The 20,419-nt window shown below is 53.0% G+C and overlaps 5 protein-coding genes across 5 annotated transcripts; 2 read left to right on the forward strand and 3 right to left on the reverse strand.

Annotated features, from left to right (window-relative positions):
• Window positions 1-329: 329 nt before the first annotated feature.
• Window positions 330-2,666, reverse strand: MAA_07385 (Aldehyde/histidinol dehydrogenase; the record flags this gene model as incomplete). The annotated part of the gene is made up of 2 exons (XM_007825383.2): window positions 330-2,490; window positions 2,635-2,666. 2 exons carry the CDS (start codon window positions 2,664-2,666, stop codon window positions 330-332), a joined length of 2,193 nt encoding a protein of 730 aa, XP_007823574.2.
• An 856-nt stretch (window positions 2,667-3,522) lies between these two features.
• Window positions 3,523-8,286, reverse strand: MAA_07384 (phospholipid-translocating P-type ATPase domain-containing protein; the record flags this gene model as incomplete). Its single annotated transcript, XM_007825382.1, has 3 exons — window positions 3,523-4,426; window positions 4,495-7,703; window positions 7,801-8,286. 3 exons carry the CDS (start codon window positions 8,284-8,286, stop codon window positions 3,523-3,525), a joined length of 4,599 nt encoding a protein of 1,532 aa, XP_007823573.1.
• Window positions 8,287-13,216: 4,930 nt separating this feature from the next.
• MAA_07383 (uncharacterized protein) lies at window positions 13,217-15,173 on the forward strand (the record flags this gene model as incomplete). Its single annotated transcript, XM_007825381.1, has 2 exons — window positions 13,217-14,464; window positions 14,520-15,173. The coding sequence occupies 2 exons, from the start codon at window positions 13,217-13,219 to the stop codon at window positions 15,171-15,173; spliced, it is 1,902 nt and encodes a 633-aa protein (XP_007823572.1).
• Window positions 15,174-15,568: 395 nt separating this feature from the next.
• MAA_07382 (ATPase, V1/A1 complex, subunit E) lies at window positions 15,569-16,477 on the reverse strand (the record flags this gene model as incomplete). Its single annotated transcript, XM_007825380.1, has 3 exons — window positions 15,569-15,719; window positions 15,799-16,307; window positions 16,448-16,477. The coding sequence occupies 3 exons, from the start codon at window positions 16,475-16,477 to the stop codon at window positions 15,569-15,571; spliced, it is 690 nt and encodes a 229-aa protein (XP_007823571.1).
• Window positions 16,478-17,987: 1,510 nt separating this feature from the next.
• MAA_07381 (DUF803 domain membrane protein) lies at window positions 17,988-19,394 on the forward strand (the record flags this gene model as incomplete). Its single annotated transcript, XM_007825379.2, has 1 exon — window positions 17,988-19,394. The coding sequence occupies one exon, from the start codon at window positions 17,988-17,990 to the stop codon at window positions 19,392-19,394; it is 1,407 nt and encodes a 468-aa protein (XP_007823570.2).
• Between the last annotated feature and the right edge of the window lie 1,025 nt (window positions 19,395-20,419).

Consider the following 20,419-nt stretch of genomic DNA (forward strand, 5'->3'; position numbering starts at 1 on the left):
GACTGAGAGATTGTGATTTTACGCAAGGTCATACACAGACACACCTTTGCCCATAGTAACAACAGGTCTCAGGTAGCTAGTCGCAGATTAAATGCTAGTCAATGCTTTTGTTTCGCAAATTCAACCAACATGTGACCAAGCGGGCTGATGTCGTGCCCTCGTAGAAACTCCCAGCTCGAGAGACTTTCGGCTTTCAACCTGGAATGAGCGTCAAAAGACCACCGCCGTCTTTGGCAATTCGGGAGCATGTATTAATTAGTGATCATTAATGAAGGCCTTGATATATGCAAAGCAAGTTTAGAAGATGATGTAGTACAATGGTGGCAGGGTTACATGTTTCCCAGTATCTTGCCCAAGCCCTTGACTTTTCTCGGTCCGTCTCCATAACCAACCTCCACAACACCTTGGGTAAACGCCCAGCCCTTTTTCTGGCTGGGCACAGGATACTGCACAGGCGGGGGGATGCCAGTCCGAATACCCATCCACCCAAAACGATCCTCGCAGACGCTCTTGATATTACACAGGCCTCTGAGGCCTTCCTCGCCTGCGAATCGGCCGTACCCAGAGCCGGCGACTCCACCAAAGGGGAGTTGGACGGCATAGTAAGCGGCGAAATCGTTGACAGCAACCATGCCCGCCTTGAGGCCACGGACGATGGGGCCCATGGCGGGATCGCGCTCGGAGCCGTGAACGGAAGCGCCGAGGCCAAAGTTGGGTGCGTTTGCGACGGCGAGCATGTCCTCTGCCGAGGAGGACTTGGCCCTCAGCATGGTCAAGACGGGGGCGAAGCACTCCTGCTGGGCGATGCGCATGTCGGTGGTGACGTCGACGAGGAGGGTGGGCTGGAAGTAGTGGCCCCTGGGGTAGTCGGGGTGGTTGTATCGCGAGCCGCCGGCGAGGAGGCGGGCCCCCTGCGCGACGGCCTCGGCGATGAGCTCCTCGAGCCTGTCGAACGAGGCGTCCGATATCATGGCGCCGACGTCGGCATCCGGGCCGAGGCGGAGCGCCCTAACGCGGGGTGCCAACATGTCGACGAGCTTGTCGTAGGCGCCGGCCGCCGCGATGACGCGCTCGACGCCGATGCAATTCTGGCCGGCGGCCTGGAAGGTGCCCCTCAAGACGACCTCTGCTATGCGCGCGAGGTCGCCGGCGGCCGAGTCGAGCACGATGAAGGGGTCCTTGCCGCCCAGCTCGGCCACGACGGGCGTCAGGCTCCGGGCCGCGCTGGCGGCGACGTGGTGCGCGACCGACTGCGAGCCGATGAAGGTGATGTGGCTTATGCCCGGGTGCGAGGTCAGGTGCCCTGCCGCCTGGGGCCAGCAGGCGACGGCCTGGACGAGGGCGGGATCGTGGCCGTGGGCGGCCAGCGCCCCGCGGGCCACCTCTGCGAAGTGGGCGCTCGACCAGGCCGTCTGCTCCGAGACCTTGACGACGATGGCGTTGCCGGCGAAGAGGGCGGCCACGATGGGGCCCATCATGTTGTGGAAGGGGTAGTTCCAGGACACGAGGGCCGAGACCACGCCCAGCGGCTCGTAGTGGACCGTGTTTCGCTTGTACGCCATGAGGAGGTTCGTGGGCCGGCGCGAGGGCCGCAGCGCCTTCTCGCCGTGCAGCAGCGTCCACTGGATCTTCTCGACCGTGACGAGGATCTCGCCCAGCTGCGCGTCAACCATGGTCTTGCCGCTGTCGAGACCTGCGATTCTGCAAATGTCCTCGGCATTGTCCAGGACGTACTGCATGAGGGAGCGGAGGACGGCTCTGCGCTCGCGAAACGACGTCTGCCGCCATGTCTGCTGGGCGGCGGACGCGGCGGCGACGGCGCGGTCGATTCCGTCTGGCGTGGAGGGGTTGACGAGGCCGAGGAATTGGCCCGTGGCAGGGGCGTAGCATTGGATGGCCGAGGTCCCGGGGATTTTGATGCTGGTCTGCTCAACTGTCGTCTTGGTTTCCGGGAGTTTGGGGGGAGGGACGCGGTATCGAACGGGCCGGGGGGTTGAGTTTGCGTGGGCGAGGACGAGGAGGCGCGTTACGATGGAGGAGATGAGGATGGCGGCTACGGCGCACCCGATCTGGAGGGTTGTTGTTCTGTGAATCTCAGGTGTAGTTAGTAACTGCGTCGGAAGGAAGAGCTGGACGAGAGGCTTGGAGAGGTGCGTACGAAATGTCAAGTCTCTCCGTCGTATAGTCGCTGAAGTCGTACCACCGCGACGCCAGCCGCTCCAGGGAGAGGGTCTCCATTGGCTCGAGCCGTTGAAGAGTATTCCCAAGATACAAGTGCACGGCTGTTCTGTCGGTTTCTGGGCGGCCACGGCAACTTCAGAAGTTGGTGTTTGCACAATGGCATAGCAGGCTTTGATGCTCGAAGGTGCAGAGAGGTCTGAATTGTGAGTGGAATTCAATGCTGACAGGTGGGAAGTTCGACCACCAACCAAGAGCTCATGTGGGGCTGACGTGAAGACTTCAATGTTGGCGACTTCAGCTTCAAATATGCTGTGTAACTTAGCTACTTAAGTAGATAGCTACTTCGCAGATAACACCGCTAATGCTCAAGTACTTGCGTACGCAGCCCGCAGAGCTGCGCTGTTCCAGTGCATTACGAGCTAATGGCTCATTTACTTGCCAAGAGCTACCTACAACTGATGCTGCAGCTTGTATATGCTGAACATGGCAACTAACCGTGCGTGTTGCCTTGCTCACCCGTTACAGTCACATCGTCACGTCAAACGTCAGCTATGATCAATATTTATACTTCTTTTCCTCTCCAAAAAGAAAAAAATACAATATTCACATGTACAGCACACCATATCCAGGGTTCCTTCGGGTTGCCGCCTCCTTTATCGCAGCATAAACACCCTTCCATAATTCTCTATATCGCGCCTCCGCTGCCTCCCAAGAGTGAATCAAGACAAGTGTCGAAGAAAGCCATGCCAAGGCAAAATACAAGGAAAACAATGATACTTCAGGCGGAACGGAGCCCTCCCTCGCCCTCCCTTCCTTCTTGCCCATCTCTCGCGTAGAAATAAAAAAAGAAGAAAAATTCTAGGTGTAAACAAGGCGAGAAAAATATATAGTGTAACGCAAGAAACAACAGGATCGTCATGCCCCAGCCCGCAGAACGCCTTGCAAAGATAAATTTGTTCCCAAACAGCTAAGACAGTGCAATGAAAAAAACTCTTTTGTTGTGCCGCCAATTATCGCTTTTTTTGGTCGGATGTGGGTGATGTAAAAGCGGTGCTGTGTGAATGTTTGTCATCAATGGACTGTGGGAAAGCATTAAAAGAAAAAAAGTCAAGTGAGTGTCAGAAACTCATAGATCGCTCATGCAGATCATTAAAACCCATGGATGATGACGGCCCTGCTGTGTTTCGTATTCTAACGGGTATATAATGGATTCTCTTGGCACACACACCCTGGCGAGCGTGTGGGAAGGGGGTATCACGCAGAAGTCGACGCCAGTCGGGACAAGAAATATACAGTAACTGTTCAGGGATATGGCCGTCGCCGACCAATTTCGAAAGACCCCTAAACGTTTGCACTCTTGGTCAAGGACAGTCCACGAAGTCTTGCCTTGAACCGACCGCCCTGGGGTTGTTGAGAGTGAGATTGGCTCGATTCAATCCGTGATAGTCGCGCTGCCGAAGTAAAGTCATTACTCGCCTCAAAGCTAGGCCGGACACGATCCATTGACATGCGCATTCGGTCATATGACGGTCTCGCACGCTCTATCGAAGGACGACCTGCAGCAGGGATGTCGAGCGACATGCGGTTCGCTGTGTAGTTTGTCGAATCACTTCCATTCTGCGTTCGATTGTGGGTTGTGGTCCGTGTGGCCGTCGACGGCGGATATATCGGTCGCAGGTCTTCGTCCACGCTGCCATATGTCATGCGCTTTGCTTTCTTCGGGCTTTCGGTCCCTGATTTCCCACTAGTGCTCTTTTCACTGTCGGCTTCTCCTGCGGCACCTTTATCAAGATGAGCAAATAGGCCGGCACGCTCCTGTTCCCTGATGATATCGACGTCGTACGGCCAGTAGACCTTTTGAAGTGCCTTGATAGCGAACCGGGGAAAGAGGCAAATGACAGGAACAAGGAAGAAAACTGCCCAGAAAGTTGCTTCTCCATAAACCTGAGCAGCGGTGTGGTAGAAAAAGCCAGACGAGGTGAATGAGGTGTAGATGCCTGTCCAAAAAAAGATGAAAACATCACTGATAACCACAATGAGAAGCATCAGCCAGTCCCACCGATACGTATTGATCAATATGTAGCCGTTGATGGCTAAGATGGCTGGATGAGCAACGTATGCACCAAATCGAAGCCTGTCCTCAAGGCCGAGTCCATTGAAAGTTACTGATTTAGCGGGGATAAAAAGTAGGTAAGGAATGAAGAAAACCATGACAGATTGGTAGACACCATCAATCATGTAGAGCCTGTGGAGTTGTTAGCACTCGGGTCCCCCAAGCTAATGGGCCATTTTCACAGGCACGTTTCAACTTACCAGAACTTCTTCTGTGTCCATTCCAGGCGCTCAATGCCGCGGCGGTAGAGTTCAGGCACAGCAAGGGAAACCTTGTCGGATACATCCTGGTCGAGGACACCCATAATAGCAACAGGGACGGATGTGAAGAACAAATTGAACATGAGAATATACGTATAGTCGAATAGATATGTCATGTCGTAATCGCAAAAGGCCTCGTACCAGAAGATGGCAAACGTCCAAACCATGTTTTTGTAGAAGAAATTGCTGATACTCTCTGCCAGCCTCCGGTAAGACCATCGACCGTGAACAAGGACCAGTCTTTGAAGGAAACGGAACTGCGCAATAGCATAATCGGAAGACATGGCGGCCTGTCGACCTTCCAAACCAGCAATACCAACGCCGACATCGGCTTCCTGAATCATGGCTACATCATTTGCACCATCGCCAATGGACAGGGTCATAACATCCAATCCATTCTTGACCATGGCAACAACGGCAGCCTTTTGGGCAGGGCTAACGCGGCAGCACAAAACTGACCGACATTGCTTGCACAGCAACAAGAACTTCTGTTTCAAATTATCGTGCAGTGCCCAGCGAAGCGTAAACCCATCCACGACAACCCCGTGGGTCGGGCCAGGTGGTTCGTGGCTCTTTCGGGCCAAAGCAAGATCTTCGTCACTTCCCGTTATGCCAAACACCTGAAGGTATTGATCAAGTTGCTTTTCAACATTCGTGAGGAAGGTGTCGTCTGCCGTCTCCCCGCTCTCGTCTTCTTCGACTTTCAGGTGAATAAGCTCCATGTCGTTGTTGAGTAAATTGCATGAAAAGCCAATGTTGATGGCCGTCTCAACCTTATCGCCAGTCAGAACCCAAAGCTTAATACCAGCCTTGGCAAGCAGGGCAATAGTATCGGGCACGCCATCCTGGAGACGATCCTCAATAGCAGTACCGCCAAGAAGGTAGAGTTCTTGTTCAATCATGTCGGCTACGTTTTCCAGCTTCTCTTCGCGATTTTCCAGAGCCGATGCGGCTGCATCATGATCCTTCTTCCAGTGGCGGTACTCCTCCTCAGTCAGGTCTTTACGAGCAATGCAGAGCGTACGAAGGCCTTCGCGAGCAAACATTTCAAGATGCTCGGCAGTATTGCGTCGAAGTTGCTGCTGCTCTCCTCGCTTCAACCGAGCATAAATCACTGAGTCGGCGCCCTTACAAATCAGGACGATTCGACCATCGGGCATTTTGACAATGGAGCTCATTCGCTTTCGGCTAGAGTTGAATTCGATGGTATTGAGGATCGGGTAGTGGCGTTCTTCGCCCATGACGTTGAGGTTGATGCCGTCACCTGAGTGGCCCAAAACGGTGAATCCCATATCACGAGCTGTAGCTACCAAAGCCTCCTCATCGGGTGATTGAGCCTTGAATGTCATTTTAGGGGGGTCACCTGGAACCTTCTCTGCAATGACCGTGTGGCAAAGAGCCAATGCCAGCATGAATTCTTCGATAGCTGACTGCTGTTCTTGGCCATGCTCTCCGGCCAGGTCGGAGACAAAATCGGGAGCAATGAATGTGAGAGCATCATCGTGCAGATATGGGTTGTCGTTGATCTTACGAAGGCCTTCGAGGGCTTGGACTTTGGCCTCAGCGATCTCAGCCTGAATACGGGCCCCCTCCTTTTCTACATCCACACCCATTCTCTTCTGCATACCGGCCTGTGCCTCGGTGTATGCTTCGCCATAGGGTTGTCCATTGATTGTCGCCTTCTTGAACTCCATGACGTTTTGGGTAAGCGTGCCCGTCTTGTCCGAAAAGATATACTCAATCTGGCCCACGTCGTCGGAGATGTTCCAGGATTTCGGGATGCAAGGCTGGTCGATGGGTGCGTAGTACATTTCGACATCGCTGAAGATGAATATGGCCTGAAGGGTCCTCACGATTTCCAGTGTGATATAGAGAGAGATAGGGACCAAGTTCTGAAACAGAATAATGGCAGCCCAAAAGGTGATGAAACCACTCATAGGGGCGCTTCCACCAATGGACTCAAACTCAAAGAAATGGAGAGAAGCATCAGTCTTGGCCCAAGCAACACCATTCACAATGGCGGCAAGAAGGCACATGATGAGAAGAATTCCAAAGTTGCAGATGACGTTGAAGTTCATCTCTCTGGCAATTCTAGCGCGCTTGCTCGGCGTAATACCGGCATTCATCATGATTCGCGTGTCATGGCCTGTGAAAACAACGACACCAAGAATCCACTCAGTATTGCGCAAGTTACAGCCTCGAAGCATAAGATTGTCAATGGTGATAGGCTCAGTCATGTCTTCGGGGTCATCATCCGGATATCCCGGTACAACCTGCTGCCAGTGAATAGCTCCATTATACTTGTAGAGATTAGGGTGGGGAGCTTCACTCTCAATCTTGAACTCAGCACGCTCGGCGTCACGGGCATGCCTAATCGATCGGCCACAGCGGAGAGCTTGTCGGACCTTCAGGTTAGTCTCACCGTCCAAGTTCTTGGTCTCAACATAACAGGCTCCGTCTGGATCGGACGTGGACAAGATGATGATATCGGCAGGCAATTCGTCGTCGTTGTAAATACGCACGAAATCACCAACTTGGAGGCCTTTCCAGGTATCCTTCTTGAAACGCGCGCCTTTGGATGGCTTCATGTAATTAATCAGGTCGGATTTCATGTCCTGAATAGCAGCGGCACGCTTTGCATCCTCTTCGTCAGGGAATCGAATGTGGGGAACTCCATTTGCAGGCGTCGGGGACGGTACTGGTGTCATCTGGATCTCTTCCTGAGCATCAACAAACGATTCCCGGTTGCCAAAAGGAGAGGCGAGGGAATCGCGAATTGATCTCCGTGTTCGAACCGTTTCTATGGAGGGTCGGCCCTCCTCTTCCATTTCGGGATTCTGTTTGCGTTCCTTTCGCTCAGCTCGCTGCTTCCTGGCCTTCTTGGACCATAGGCTCTCAATGGCGTGCCAGATAGACCCAAAGAACCGTGAGTTGGCCTTTTTGAACTGTCGCCAGGTTGATACATTGTCTTCCTGCACATTGACGTTGTTCCAGTTGTGCAGTTTATGAACAGAGGCATTGTTGAGCTCGATGTCCAAAATGGTCCTCCGGTAATCTTCTATGGCGTCCTTCGCTGCTGTGAGGACAATAATGACAATCAAGGGAACGGCATTCAGCCCCGGATTGACACCACCAAAAATGGGGAAAATCTACAGGAGAAGGCGATTAGCACCAGTCGATTGCGATAAGGCGTGATTAAGGATCAAGTAAATAAGAAGCACAGAGAGAAGGGCTTCGGATACATACGACAAGGATAACCAAGAACAAGAAGAAGATGTTGGCCACATTGTGAAACTGAAACCACAAATTCTTGGGAACAAAAGACAACGGCGTGTATTTTGCTGTGCGGATCTTGTTTCTGGGATAGGAATATATGGGATGGCCATCTTCGAGCATGTCGTCAGGGAGAGGCAGGTTGAAGTACAGCGTACGAGTCGAGTCCTCCTCATCAGACTCGTCGTCGTCTGCCTCATCTTGCGGGTTGTCATTGTGATGTTCGTTTTCGCCGCCATTATGATGGGGTTCGCGGTTGTCGAATGGCGCGCCGTTTCCATCGCTTCCGGCAACGCTTTTCTCGGATTGAGTTCGCTTGTGCATGCGGTTCAGGAGAGACAGCCGCTTGGTGTGGCTGCTTTTCACCGTCATCTTGCGAGTCGCCCATCGTGCTCTCTGCGTCTGCACCTTTGATAACGTGGCATCCTGGCCAGGCTCTGGGCTCGTTGGGGCGGTCATGGTCAGCGTGAAGTTGCGGGCGAATGCCCGTTCAACCCGGGAACACCAGCCAGTATGCGGATCGTGGGGGGCGTGGGAGAAATCGTGAGGGCGAGTTAGAGTACGGGACCTTCAGCGCGGCCGACGCGAAACAAGGCCACAACGGGTGCAGCTGCAAACAAACGAAGCGGCACCGGAATTCGAACGGCTGAGGGTCGACTTGACGGATTCAAGGGCGGCGTCGACGTCGTGAGGAGGAGAGGGCTGGTTGTTGGAGTTAAGTGCCAACTACTCTGTAGAAAGTTTAGAGTGCAAGGTGGCCAGGCGGGAGCGAAGGGAAACGGGCTGGCCGCAATTTCGGGCCCGTGAGCATGGAGTCAAGTCTACTGGCACATGGGGGGGGGGGTTAACTGGCGCGGCCTGGCTGTTGGCACGGGGAGTGGCCCCTGGCGGCAGGTACATGTAGTATCTCACTCTATCTGTCAGCGATCTGATTGTATCGCTATTGGGGCGGCGTCTGGTGCGGCTGGTCCTTCAAGCCCGGTGCACCGTTATTCCAGCGTGTCCGGACTTTACGGCACTGCCAACTTGGGACCATGAGGGTGGGTTTCCAAGTACCTCGACGCACGCTTCAGAGTACCCCACACACAGAAATCACGCGGTTTGATCATCGAGTATCGAGTATTCGGTACCTAGACTCTCGCGTGTCGGTACGCGGACCTTGGGGACCACACGGTCTTCACCTGAATGCGCAGGTGCAGTGCTGCCATTTAGCGCGCTGCAGCCCCCTGTTTCCTGTTTTGTCAGTGCTGTGTTCAATAATTCAAACCAGCATCTCACAAAGTGCGATCAATTGATCCGCCACGGCTTGGCTATTAAGTCAACCGACATTGAGTCGCTGGCCCTTTCTGCCTCAATGCCTGTGACATGCCTACATGTCCATGTCCTTCGTGCTCAAGTACGAAGTACCAGTTGACTCGCGAGTCGCAGCCAGCCTCGTCGCTGCGAGGTGCAGCATGTTCGATGTTTGATGTTGACGGGCTGGAGCGCCGCCGCGGCACCTGTCAGCCCCAGCCCTGCTTGGTGGTAACATGGACGAGATGGGTGGCATGGCAAGGGGCATGGGTACATGTACCACCCAGACAGCCGACGGTGGGCGGAGTAAACCACCAATGGCTATTACTATCCGGATTGGCCGGCTTGACGAGGCATTGCCCATCCTGACGGACATAGGATAGTTACTACTACTCCCGACTGTGTAGAGAGCGGAGTGTGCAATGGCCGCCTGTGGCATTCGACATGTTGAAAGAGCAGTTACTGTACTCAAACTCCGTGCGCAAGCCGTTAGATGAGCGTCGTCGGCCACGTCGGGGCGCCAGTCAGTGTCCCCCTCTCACCCACTTAAGCGGCCTCTGCGGGTAATTTTTCGAGGCTAGTTCCCGGCCCATCCGACCGAGTTTTCGCAAAGTCCCCACAGAGGCTTTGTCAACTATAACAATCTTTCTGAATACTAGTATCTTGCAAAGCATCTACCGCAGTTTTCAGCGCCGTGCCGAGTAAGACGGCGTCCATAGCCCATGATTGATGACGGTTGTGTACGGAGTAAGGTGTGCTGGTCCGAATGGGTTTGCCGGTGGCTTGTGGGCAGAAACATCATCGGTCAGCGGCAATTTTAAAATAGCAAATTATCGCGAAAGCAAGCAAGTTCGGAGGCATTCCCGTATACTGCGCCATACCGTTGGCCCAGAATGGTTGTCAGCATGTCCTGTAACATTGGTCAGCACCACTGCAGAACCAGTCCACCGATTCATCGATTGGAAATACAACCGCCACGGGTCAAGCCTTTACAGAAAAGCCACAACCTTGGCGGCGAGGTCATGGTGGGCTGGCTAATTATTAGCTTCCATCCCTTTGTGTGAATTGCTGGAACGTTGGAAGCTTGCTTTTTGCAAGTGCAGCAAGTCATTTACCAGCCTTCGCCACAGAACCGATGATGATGTGGTAACGAGGCGGGCAGCCCACGGCATCACCGCCTGGCAATGGCATCGATGCCCTTTCTGCATTCTCGCTGAGTCATTCTTCCTTATTGCCCACTCCGTTCAAGCGCGCCTGGGCACGCATTGGCACACATTAGCATCCGCTCGCATCCCGTCATACCTGTCTCGCCCCTGACAGGTATTCAAGAGCCCCTTAAATGCAAACCAGGGACGCGGTTCACGCATGCCAGCCGATGGCTTCTCCAGTCTTGGTTCTCGTTGGATGGCCGGGGTCTAGCTGGTCATTCACTTGAGGCAACGACGCCCCTGGCTTAGCCAGACTTGCCATTCGAGCCCTGCCTTTTTATTCTCGAGGATTTTGCTTACAATGAAACTCGCTTCCCGGTATGGAAAAGTGCAAATGAGACAGTTGCGCATTGTGCACTCTTCGCATCCTTTGGCCCAGCGCGCTACAGCCGTTATGCATTCCTGTGCCGAATCCTATTTCCATTGTCGCTCCAATTTCGGCCTGGTGACTTCCGACCGCAAATCCTTCTCCTTCGGACTGCTGTCATTCTTTCATCCCCTGGTTCGACAGCAATCGACGTTGGTGGCGCCTCGGGGCCCGACTGCGTACCGGTTGCTCCGTTGTGCGTTGTGGCGGTGGGGGAAGATGTTCCCGGTGCAGGCGCCAACCAGATGGTTGTCCGGCATCAAGCAGCGACACGGGAACCCTCTACATCCGTAACAGCGAGATTGCCAATCTCAACCACTGCAAAACTCTCATCGTTGGCCAACCCAGCCGCATGGATATTCTGGTGTGCTGGTGGCTGTGTGCATGGTGTAACCTGGAGGCAGTGGGCGATCGTGTCCAATTCTTCGTTTTCCAAGTTTGTACTCCGTACCTAGGTAAGCCTGATGAACAGTGCTCGAGACCGGCGGAAGGGTTTTTTTTTTTTTTTTTTTGCATGACATCAAGGCTGCAACAGGCTATGACACAGGTTCGTGGCTGACGGGGGCCAAACCAGCTTCATGTTGGTCCAGGTTCCCTAGTTGCTTGGAGTTGCTTGGAGAGAGGCTCAGCCTCACTCACCACTTCCTAGCTGCGATGTTCAATGGACACGTAGCAGGAGCCGAGAGCGCCCAGGTACGTGAAAGGAAGGGAGCTGCCAGTCATCAATGCAAGTATCGATGATCTCGCTGCTGACCGGGCGGAGATGCTGCCCTCAATGGAAATTCAGTCTCTCAGTCTGAGAGTGGACAGACAAACAAAAGACAACCTCTCGCTGTCCAGCCAATAAATGCACCTTCCCTTCACATGAACTGTTCCTTTGGATGCAATGAACTACTAGGTACTCCGTAACCACCTACTTAGAGGCAGTTAACATCTCGTAGATTTGAATCGCGCCTTCCGTCAAGGTCTGGAAGTCCGGCCCATTTCGTCGCAAATGCCCCTCTAGCGCAGTCTGGCGCAGGGAGTTGCGGGACCGTCTCCACTCGTGCCGCCTGCCACCCTGCATCTGTATGATATTCATAATATTGCGTGTCTGGTGCTTTTCAACCTATGTAGGTTCCTGTCGATACTATTCAGAGCAAAGCGGCTGCGGTTCATCCAAATAAAAACGCTTAAATGACTATATGAAGACTCCACGCTTGCCATATTCGGTCCACGGTATAATCCTAACGCGCCGGCGCGCCACTTGGTGATTTTCACCATGCCTGGCACCACCTTAGCGCGCAGACTTCGTCTCTGCCCCCCAGATCTTCGAACTCCTCCTACGTGGGGTAGTGTACTCCATTGTCTTAGGCTGAGTTTCTGCAAGCAAAAGTCATGACAGTGTTTCGATAATACACTGTGAAACTTGGCGTTTACCCCTGCCTCTTTGTCCCTGATCCTAGGAAAGGCCAACACGCTTTGTGTATTGGCTAGAAGCAGTCATCTGCTGAATTATGTGACACATGATTATACTCGAGGGGAGGAATAGTGTTGGACCCACGGAGTGCACGCATAGTAATGCTAGCAATCTTTCGGTGCCAGTAGCACCACCAGTTGCAGAGACGATGCTTTTTTATATAATCGGTACAACACATGCAGTGTGCTCTGAGAACTAGCCACATCACTGACCAAGCATAACGTCATGTCATGTTTGAAGGGGGGGGAGGTTGGTTGTTGGAACCACAGCAAAGAATGAAGCCTACTGTCACGATGGCAATGTCGATCAAAATGAGCTCCCTGCAGCTGACTATGATGACCCTGCTGACAGGCAGGCAGCCGCACCAACACGGCCCAAGAATCAATCTTGATGCGGCCATATTAACTTAATGCATGGATGGGCATTCGCGCACTCGACGAACTCGTCAAGGCGAAAGTGTGAGCTGGGATGCAGCTGTGTAATTTTCCATGTTTCAGGGTTCCATAGCCAAGATCAATCCATGAGTTGATTAAAGCGGCTGTATTGTGATGCACCGGCACAATATAGGATACATATTGACAGTCCCATTGTTCGTATCAAAATCACCGTGATAACTCAAATATATCATTCCGTAATATCGTGCATCTTTTGAATAGTCCGCGGAATCAAGCAATGTTGCCGAATCACGTGCAACTGAATATTGGAACAAGGGCAAGAGGTATGCCTGCGCGGAGGAGAACTTATTGAACCCAAAAGAGCCTGTAGAACTAACAAGGCAGCACGAGCACATGTTGACTGAACTCAGTGCTGTTTCACACAAACAACTTCGGTTGAAAAATCGAAAAGTCTTGAGCCACAACAGCACAAACTAGCCCGATTGGGTCTCGACGCGGTGGCCACCTCTGAGACGCGACCTGGACCCTGCAACATCAAAGTGCCTGACGTCAGGTCAAATGGATTTTGTTTTACCGGAATAAGCACATCGAGCACAACATAGCTAAGGAATACAACTCGACGTTGGCTACGGCAGGCCCAAGAAGGCACGCGTTTTAGAGTGTCGCCATGCCCGCAACAGGTTCAAATAAGAAACCTCGAAGCGGAGGCGGGAGTGGAAACATCTTGCGCTTCTTCAAACCCGTCACACAACGGCCGCCTTCACCACCACCAGCACGTCCACGAAGCCCAACTCCGGAGTCGCCCTCTCCCTCTCCGCTGGCCTCATCCCCAGAGCGGCCTGTCACGCCTCAAAAACGAAGGCCAGTAGAAATAGGGGCCTCCGATGACGACGAACAATCCGACGGCGACTTCTCAGACGACTCGCTAGAAGACCTCTCTTGTTTACTCAACCGAACCAAGAATGCAGTCCCTGCGGAACAGAAGCCCCAGCATAATCCATATGCTACGCCAAGGGCGAAAAGAATGGCAGTCGAGTTTCCCGCGTCGCCGTTGGCCATCATGCCACGACACAAGTTTGACATGAAGGCTCTTGCAAAGGATGCACGGCGGGATGATGCCACGACGGCGAGCTCGCTAAAAGTGAAGGAAGCTACGGGTGCCGCCAAGGCAAAGGGGGAGAATGCCTCGTCCTTGTCCACGAGTGATGCTATTGCCGGGATTATGAAAGACAATGGAGGGCAGAATGCCCATAAGGTGCTCCGGGCTGTTGAGAGATCCGGTACCTCGCAAGCACAGCCGAGATACCTCTTTTTCAAGGAGGAGTACAAGGCACCGTCTACCCCTAGGGCTCCAGAACTCGGGAGAAAGTCTCCGTGGAATCTCCTGACGCAGGGCAATGCTAAAGCAAGGGAACAGCATTTGATATCAGGGCTACCGCAGACCATCTTGCGCTTGCGCAAAAACGGTGACCTCCCTGATTCATTGTTCGACTGGATGTTGGACTCGTTGTGCACGCATCCTTCAATTATTGTGAGGCAGGAATACTGTAACATGGTGGCTAGCTGTGCGGAACAAGTTGAGCGTATGTTAACACCCGAACGGTTACGACAGTTATTCACACGGCTCGGAGCGCAAGATACCAGAGAATCGGGTCTTCATCCAGAGTTGACTGTATCCAGACCGGATCGCGAACCGTACGAGGGCCGTGACTGGTCCTGCCTCCAGTCCTTCATCTCGCTGCTTGGACTCATTGCCGGCCATTTGTCAGTACAGGCGGCAGAATATGCCGCTCAGACACTTCTCCGACTAACATTGGATAAATTTTTGATCTGCAACATCCAGGTCCTGGCCGAGTTTGAATATACAATCCAGGAACTCATCAGCGCTCTGCCAAGTCCCCTGTGGAACAACTTTGTAAGCAAAAACCTCGCTACTCTTGCCTGCCGAGGGCTTGTCTAACAAAGCACAGTGCTTCGAAACTTGTTCTCTCCTCAGCTGGGGCCAAGAATATCGCAACATCAAAGCCACGTCTCTTCTTTGTCTCCCCATCTCCAGCAAACGGGTGCATGACCTGCGTAGGAGAATGGCCGTCGCAACACTCTTCCAGGACGACTCTCTAGCCCGCAGCAACTCGGAGGACGTCGTCACCCTCCGTGGCATCATCGACATCCTCAACACCGACAGCTTCACAATCACCCCCAAGACAGACTTTTCCAATCTCCGCGCCAGCATCATTCTTCTCGACATAGCCATCGACGATGGCTCCGTCGTTAAATTTAACAACGTCCAAGACGAGAAAAAGTTCAATGAGGAAGTGGATGAACTAGCAGGCATGCTGCAGGAAATTTGGAGAAAGACAAACGACTCTGGTATGAAGTTGGCAAGAACCGAGGCAAAGAGTGTGGTCGAGTGGGTGCAGAAGCGGCTATCGCATAGCGTGCGGACTCGAAGAAATGCCAGGAAGAGCGTGTTTGATCTTCCCGAGTTGAGTGAGGATCCTTTTCTGCCGAGACAGAGGGACTACATGAAGAAATTTTTGCAAAAGCCGGCGAGGTCGCCGGTTATTAAGGAACCTCCTGCTGCCGAGATGGAGCCAGACACGATTGTATGCGCAGAAGATTAGGTGTCTTCTCTCGAGATTGACGAGTATACCATCGTGTGTGCGGGGGGATAGCTATTCTATCTATGACTTATGACTGTGATTTAGGAACCTTGTGTGTGTCATGCAACAAGAAACGAGGCGTTTAAGGAAACGAGAGCTTATACCCAGTCTAGACATTATGGACACTCAAGATATATCAAGTTTATAGTACAGCCTCTAAGCTACGATCGCACGGACTGGACACAAATAAAGACAACAATGCAAATCTCTGATGCTACTGTGAACACGGCGCTTTTCCCGCACCAACAGGCCATTCGTAAACAGGTCGCTCGGCAATGCCCAATGAGGTACATGTCGTCGAGCGAGGTACTACATTTGCGTTTTCCTCTCCCATTCAACCGTGACATACGACTAGTTTAATCAAAGAATTTTCGGTTAGGGTTCTTGCCAAACAGGGCTTCTCGGACGGCAGGAGCAGCAGAGTCCTTGAGAAGTTCCAGCCGCGTCTCAAAGGTGTTGTTGATGTCGATTTTGCCGCTGCCACTGAGGATGATGACACCTCCAGCTCTGTTACCCAACTGGTTAGTTTGGGCATGACTACTCAAGAAACCGGGGGGGGGGGGGGCAAAAAAAGCCCCCCGCATACGAGCCCTCTGGCAAAGGATTCGCCTCATCAAGCTTTCCCTCAATGTCTTGGCCAACCTCCTTCTTGTATTCCTTGGCAGCCTCGTCGATGGCCTTCTTGACAACGTCATAGTCCTTCTTTCTGGCCTGGACCTGCAGTGTCGGCTCATTCAGAGCATAGAAGCCCTCCAGGATAAGACCCTTGAGGACCTTCTGGTACTTGGCCTTATCCTTGGCACCATCCGCCAGCTTCTTCTGGGCTTCTTGGAATATGTCATCGAGGAGCTCCTGTCGAGCGCTGAGGACCTTGAGCCGCGTCTTGTTGGAAACGGTGGACCGGGTGATTTGCTGCGACATGGTAGCCTGTTTGAACTTCTTCTCGTACTGGATGTCGATGGCGTCGGTCTCTTGGCGGACGAGCTTGGACTTTTCGATTTCGAATTCCTCGTTGGCTTTGATTTCAATCTCGCGGGCCTTCTCCATGGCTTCTTGCTTGATGAACGCTGTCATCTTGCGGAGCTCATTGTCGACCTGAACATGATGAAAAAAGCATTGTGCTGTTAGTATGATTACGGGTGGTGAGGGGGTATGCGCTGTAGTGGGAAAATGCAGAAATGGATGTAAATGATATATGCGTCATGGTGCTTGATGACGCTGGACGAACTGCGTACCTGCTGGTCGGACAATGCGTGTTGCGACATGCTGGGCGAGGTTGTGAGGGGTTGTCTATGCCTCTGCGGGAGAGAGATGGACGGCAGGATGGGATGAAGCAGCTACAATACTTGCTAGCTGGCTGGCCTCGAGGAAGTCGGATGATGTGCCGCGGGATACGGGATGTCGTCTGGCTGGAGAGTGGAGGTGCGTTGAAGCCGGAGGCAGCTGTGACGCTACGGGTGCAGCCAGAGAGAGCTTGGCTGGCTCCTGCGTTGTACTACTTCGTACGAAAGCTGCTCGATCCAGATCACCAGCCTCGGGCGGTGACCAGGATTCAAGCCACAAAGTGACCAGCCACACCAGACACGTTTGGAAAGACAGCACCCCGCTACGGAGCGCAAATGCACATGACGTGCATCACATGACTTGGACCAATAGGCATCCAGCGACGCTTGTGCGAAGATGAAAGGGGTACCGTTCACCACGGGACAGCATGCGAGCGTGTGGTCACTAATCCACTAGTAGCTTTAGTGCGTTAAGCGCCTGCTAGCGCCCAGGCAGTGGTCTGCTTCAGGTGCGTGCACCCTGACCTCAAGGCGCCAGACCATCAATGATTGTTGAACTGACCACATGCAGACCGTTTGGCTCGGGGGGCCTTAGCATCGATGTCAATTGATGCTGGCCTTTCATCTTTCCGCCTCCATGTCTGCACCACCGCCAGGCCCCAGAGCCCGCCAGCCCCTAAGAGCACATGCAGTGCTTAGTGCCTCCTAGGTACATACTTTATGTACTCCGTAGCTGGCACAATAGGCCCTTGTCCCCATCGGCCCAACATTGAACGTTGAAAGGTTGATGCTAGACCCCAGGTGCCCCTGTTTGATCGATCTCATCCTGATGTCAGTCGGATGTTGGCTTTCGGCATCCTGCACTCTGCATCATAACCCTCTTAACACAAAACAGGCACACCCTAGCTCGCCATTCTTCCTCGGGTCGCTCGACCAACGGCATAGTGTATCGTGATATCGACAGCCTGGGCTACATACCGGTTTTTATCGAGGTGCTGGCAACCTCGTTTCTGTGCCGCTGTCTGCATAGCTACAGCAACCGAACATTCGTCCTTCACGCAGGCTTCAACCCGACCGAAGAGATTCCCGTTCCGACCCTTCTCGAATGATTGCCTAACCCGTCGCACTCGATAGCGGTTCATAGGCGACAGGCGGGCAACTTCTATGCAATCGATTAGTGCCATCCGTGCCGTCGTCCACCGCCAGATGCTGGTGCCTGCGGCAGCCGCGAGATGAGAACCACGGGGAGCATCTCCCCTGGCGGGAGTATAGCTGTATGCGATGCCCAGGGATAAAGCCTTGCCATTCTTCCGTCTTGACGACTATATGCTAACGGGTGTTGGTGTAGCTGGGAATCCTTGTCGGCTTAATATCGACCAGCGTCCAGAGTCTTGGGCTGACCTTGCAGCGCAAGTCGCATATTCTCGAAGATGAAAAGGGACCGCATGATATTCAGAGACCGCCATACCGGAGGCGGAGGTGGCAGCTGGGGATGGGAATGTTCGTCGTGGCGAATCTCTTGGGCAGTACAGTGCAGATTTCCACGCTGCCGTTGCCAGTGCTTTCCACCTTGCAAGCCGCCGGTCTCGTCTTCAATTCCATATGTGCGACCTTGATCCTCAGCGAACCGTTTACGCGATGGTCTCTTTGCGGTACCCTCCTGGTGACGAGCGGCGCCGTTTTGATTGCGATATTCGGGGCCATTCCGTCCCCAGCTCACGACTTGAACGGCCTACTCGTCTTACTGCGGCGAGGGCCCTTTATAGCTTGGATGGCATTGCAGGCTCTATTCGTCGTGGGGCTCGGCACGGTTACCGATGTTGTCAATAGCATGTCCAGCATATCACACAATTCTCGATTCAGGCTTGCCCGTGGCATTATATACGGTGTCATCAGCGGAGATTTATCTGCACACGCGCTGCTCTTCGCCAAGTCAGCTGTGGAACTGTGTATCAAAACCATTGGCGGCGACAATCAGTTTTCTCATTGGGAGTCGTGGGCGATTGTTCTCGGCTTGGTTTCCCTGGCGCTTTGTCAGCTTTACTACTTACATCGAGGCCTAAAGCTAGTATCGACCTCGGTTCTTTATCCGCTTGTGTTTTGCGTATACAACATCATCGCCATATTGGACGGGTTAATATACTTTGACCAAGTGAGCTTGATTCCGCCACTTCATGCCGGGCTCATTGCTCTCGGCACGGTCATCTTGCTCTCTGGCGTCTTCGCCCTCTCGTGGCGGCTTAGCGATGAACAACATGCTCCGGGCGTCGGGCAGTCAACACTAGCTCCGGGGCTAGGGCTCCTCGACGACACAGAAGGCGAAGAGGAGTCTTTGCTTAGTTCAGAGGTCGCTGTGGAGGAAGGGAGCAGCTCGTCGGGTTACCAGACATTCACAATTGCGAACGGCGATACCACTGTCCTCATACCAACCCCGAAAAAGGAGTTTAGGTGGGCAGAAAGGGCCGAGATTTGGGGCGAGTTGGAAGACCAAGAGGAACCCATCACTCCAACGGGACGGTTACGTTCCGCAACTTTGCCCGGACAATCAGAATCATCTCCACTGCTGCCTCCGAGGAGGTCGGCCAGCGGTAATTTTGCGGCTTCGGGCGAGGCTGGCCTGAGCAACGAGCCCGCGTTTCACAGACCTGGCAGGCGGAGGAGGAGGAGCACAGGGTTTCCAGGTCTGGTGGCGCGCCGAAACATTCGACAGCGGCAGTCTTCCATTTCGGGGTCTCTGAGCGGCTGGCTCCAGTCAATACCGTGGCTGAGAAGACGAGAGATGCGAAGGTCAATGAGCAGCTCCTTCACGGCAGACGATGTATCACGACAGCACCATGACGACGACGAACACGATGCCCCGAGTCAACGGGGAAGAGCGGGCAACGATTCGGCTGTATAAGTAGCGCATTGGATACGCCGTCGTTGGTTGTTTGTGGAGGCGAGGCGAGGCGAAACTGGCGTACTAGACTGGCGTATTAGATATTTGAACCATGGCGATTGGGTATACCTTTATACAACGAGAGGAGTCTTGAATGGGTTCAAGAAATATTTGGGCAAGGCATTGAACAGGTTCCACCTCTGGCATAATATCATTTTTTTCTTTTTTCATCATGTTAAGAAGCATTGAAATACATGTGCTGAAGACTTGTTACAGGCATTTATTTTAGGGTCTTGAGTAATTGACAGCTGTCACCCCGGATGTGTTAGAGTGGTGTGTACTGTGCTTCTTGTCGTTATCAGTGGGTGTCCCTGCTTATACCGCCATCGCTTGTCTAGAAAAGAAGAGTTATCTGATGAACAGAGTTGGAGTAGCGATCCACGGCTCAGACTCTCGGAGAGTTGACGTTGTCCGCCTTCTGGACTGCCATATGATTTGTTATAGGACTGCCACAAAATCCCTGCACTTCCAAGAAAGCGAGTACAAGAACGCTATTCAAGATTAAAAGAATGACGTAGCTTGAAAAACGTCTTCCGGCATGTAAAGCTACAACCGTAAATGGGGATGTTGCAATAGGTCACCGATAAGACCAGGTACAGGGTAAGGCCATGCCCAAAAGCAAGAATATATTAAAAACGCTAAGCACCGCCATGCATCTAACCATGTCTACAATGAGTCAAGAAAAAAACACTAATTACGCCAGGAAAACGATATGGAACTTGGACCACTTTCCAGAGTCATCAGTGTAAGAAGCCCACCGGACCTGGATCGCGAAACACCCGCCCACGTTTATCGACCATGAGCCAGACCGGGGCTGCTCCTAAAACTGCCTGAAGCCACTCTTCTCGTCAATATGGCGATATCGCTCGCGCTCCTTGCGCTCCTTGAGGAGACACGCAATGGAGAGGATGAGAATGGCGTCGAGTCCTAGTTCCCAACTACCCTTAGCATCGCTGCACAACCTACACTTTATTTCTCGCGAAAAG

Source organism: Metarhizium robertsii, assembly GCF_000187425.2.
Source record: "Metarhizium robertsii ARSEF 23 chromosome Unknown MAA_Scf_3, whole genome shotgun sequence".
NCBI classification, from domain to species: domain Eukaryota; kingdom Fungi; phylum Ascomycota; class Sordariomycetes; order Hypocreales; family Clavicipitaceae; genus Metarhizium; species Metarhizium robertsii.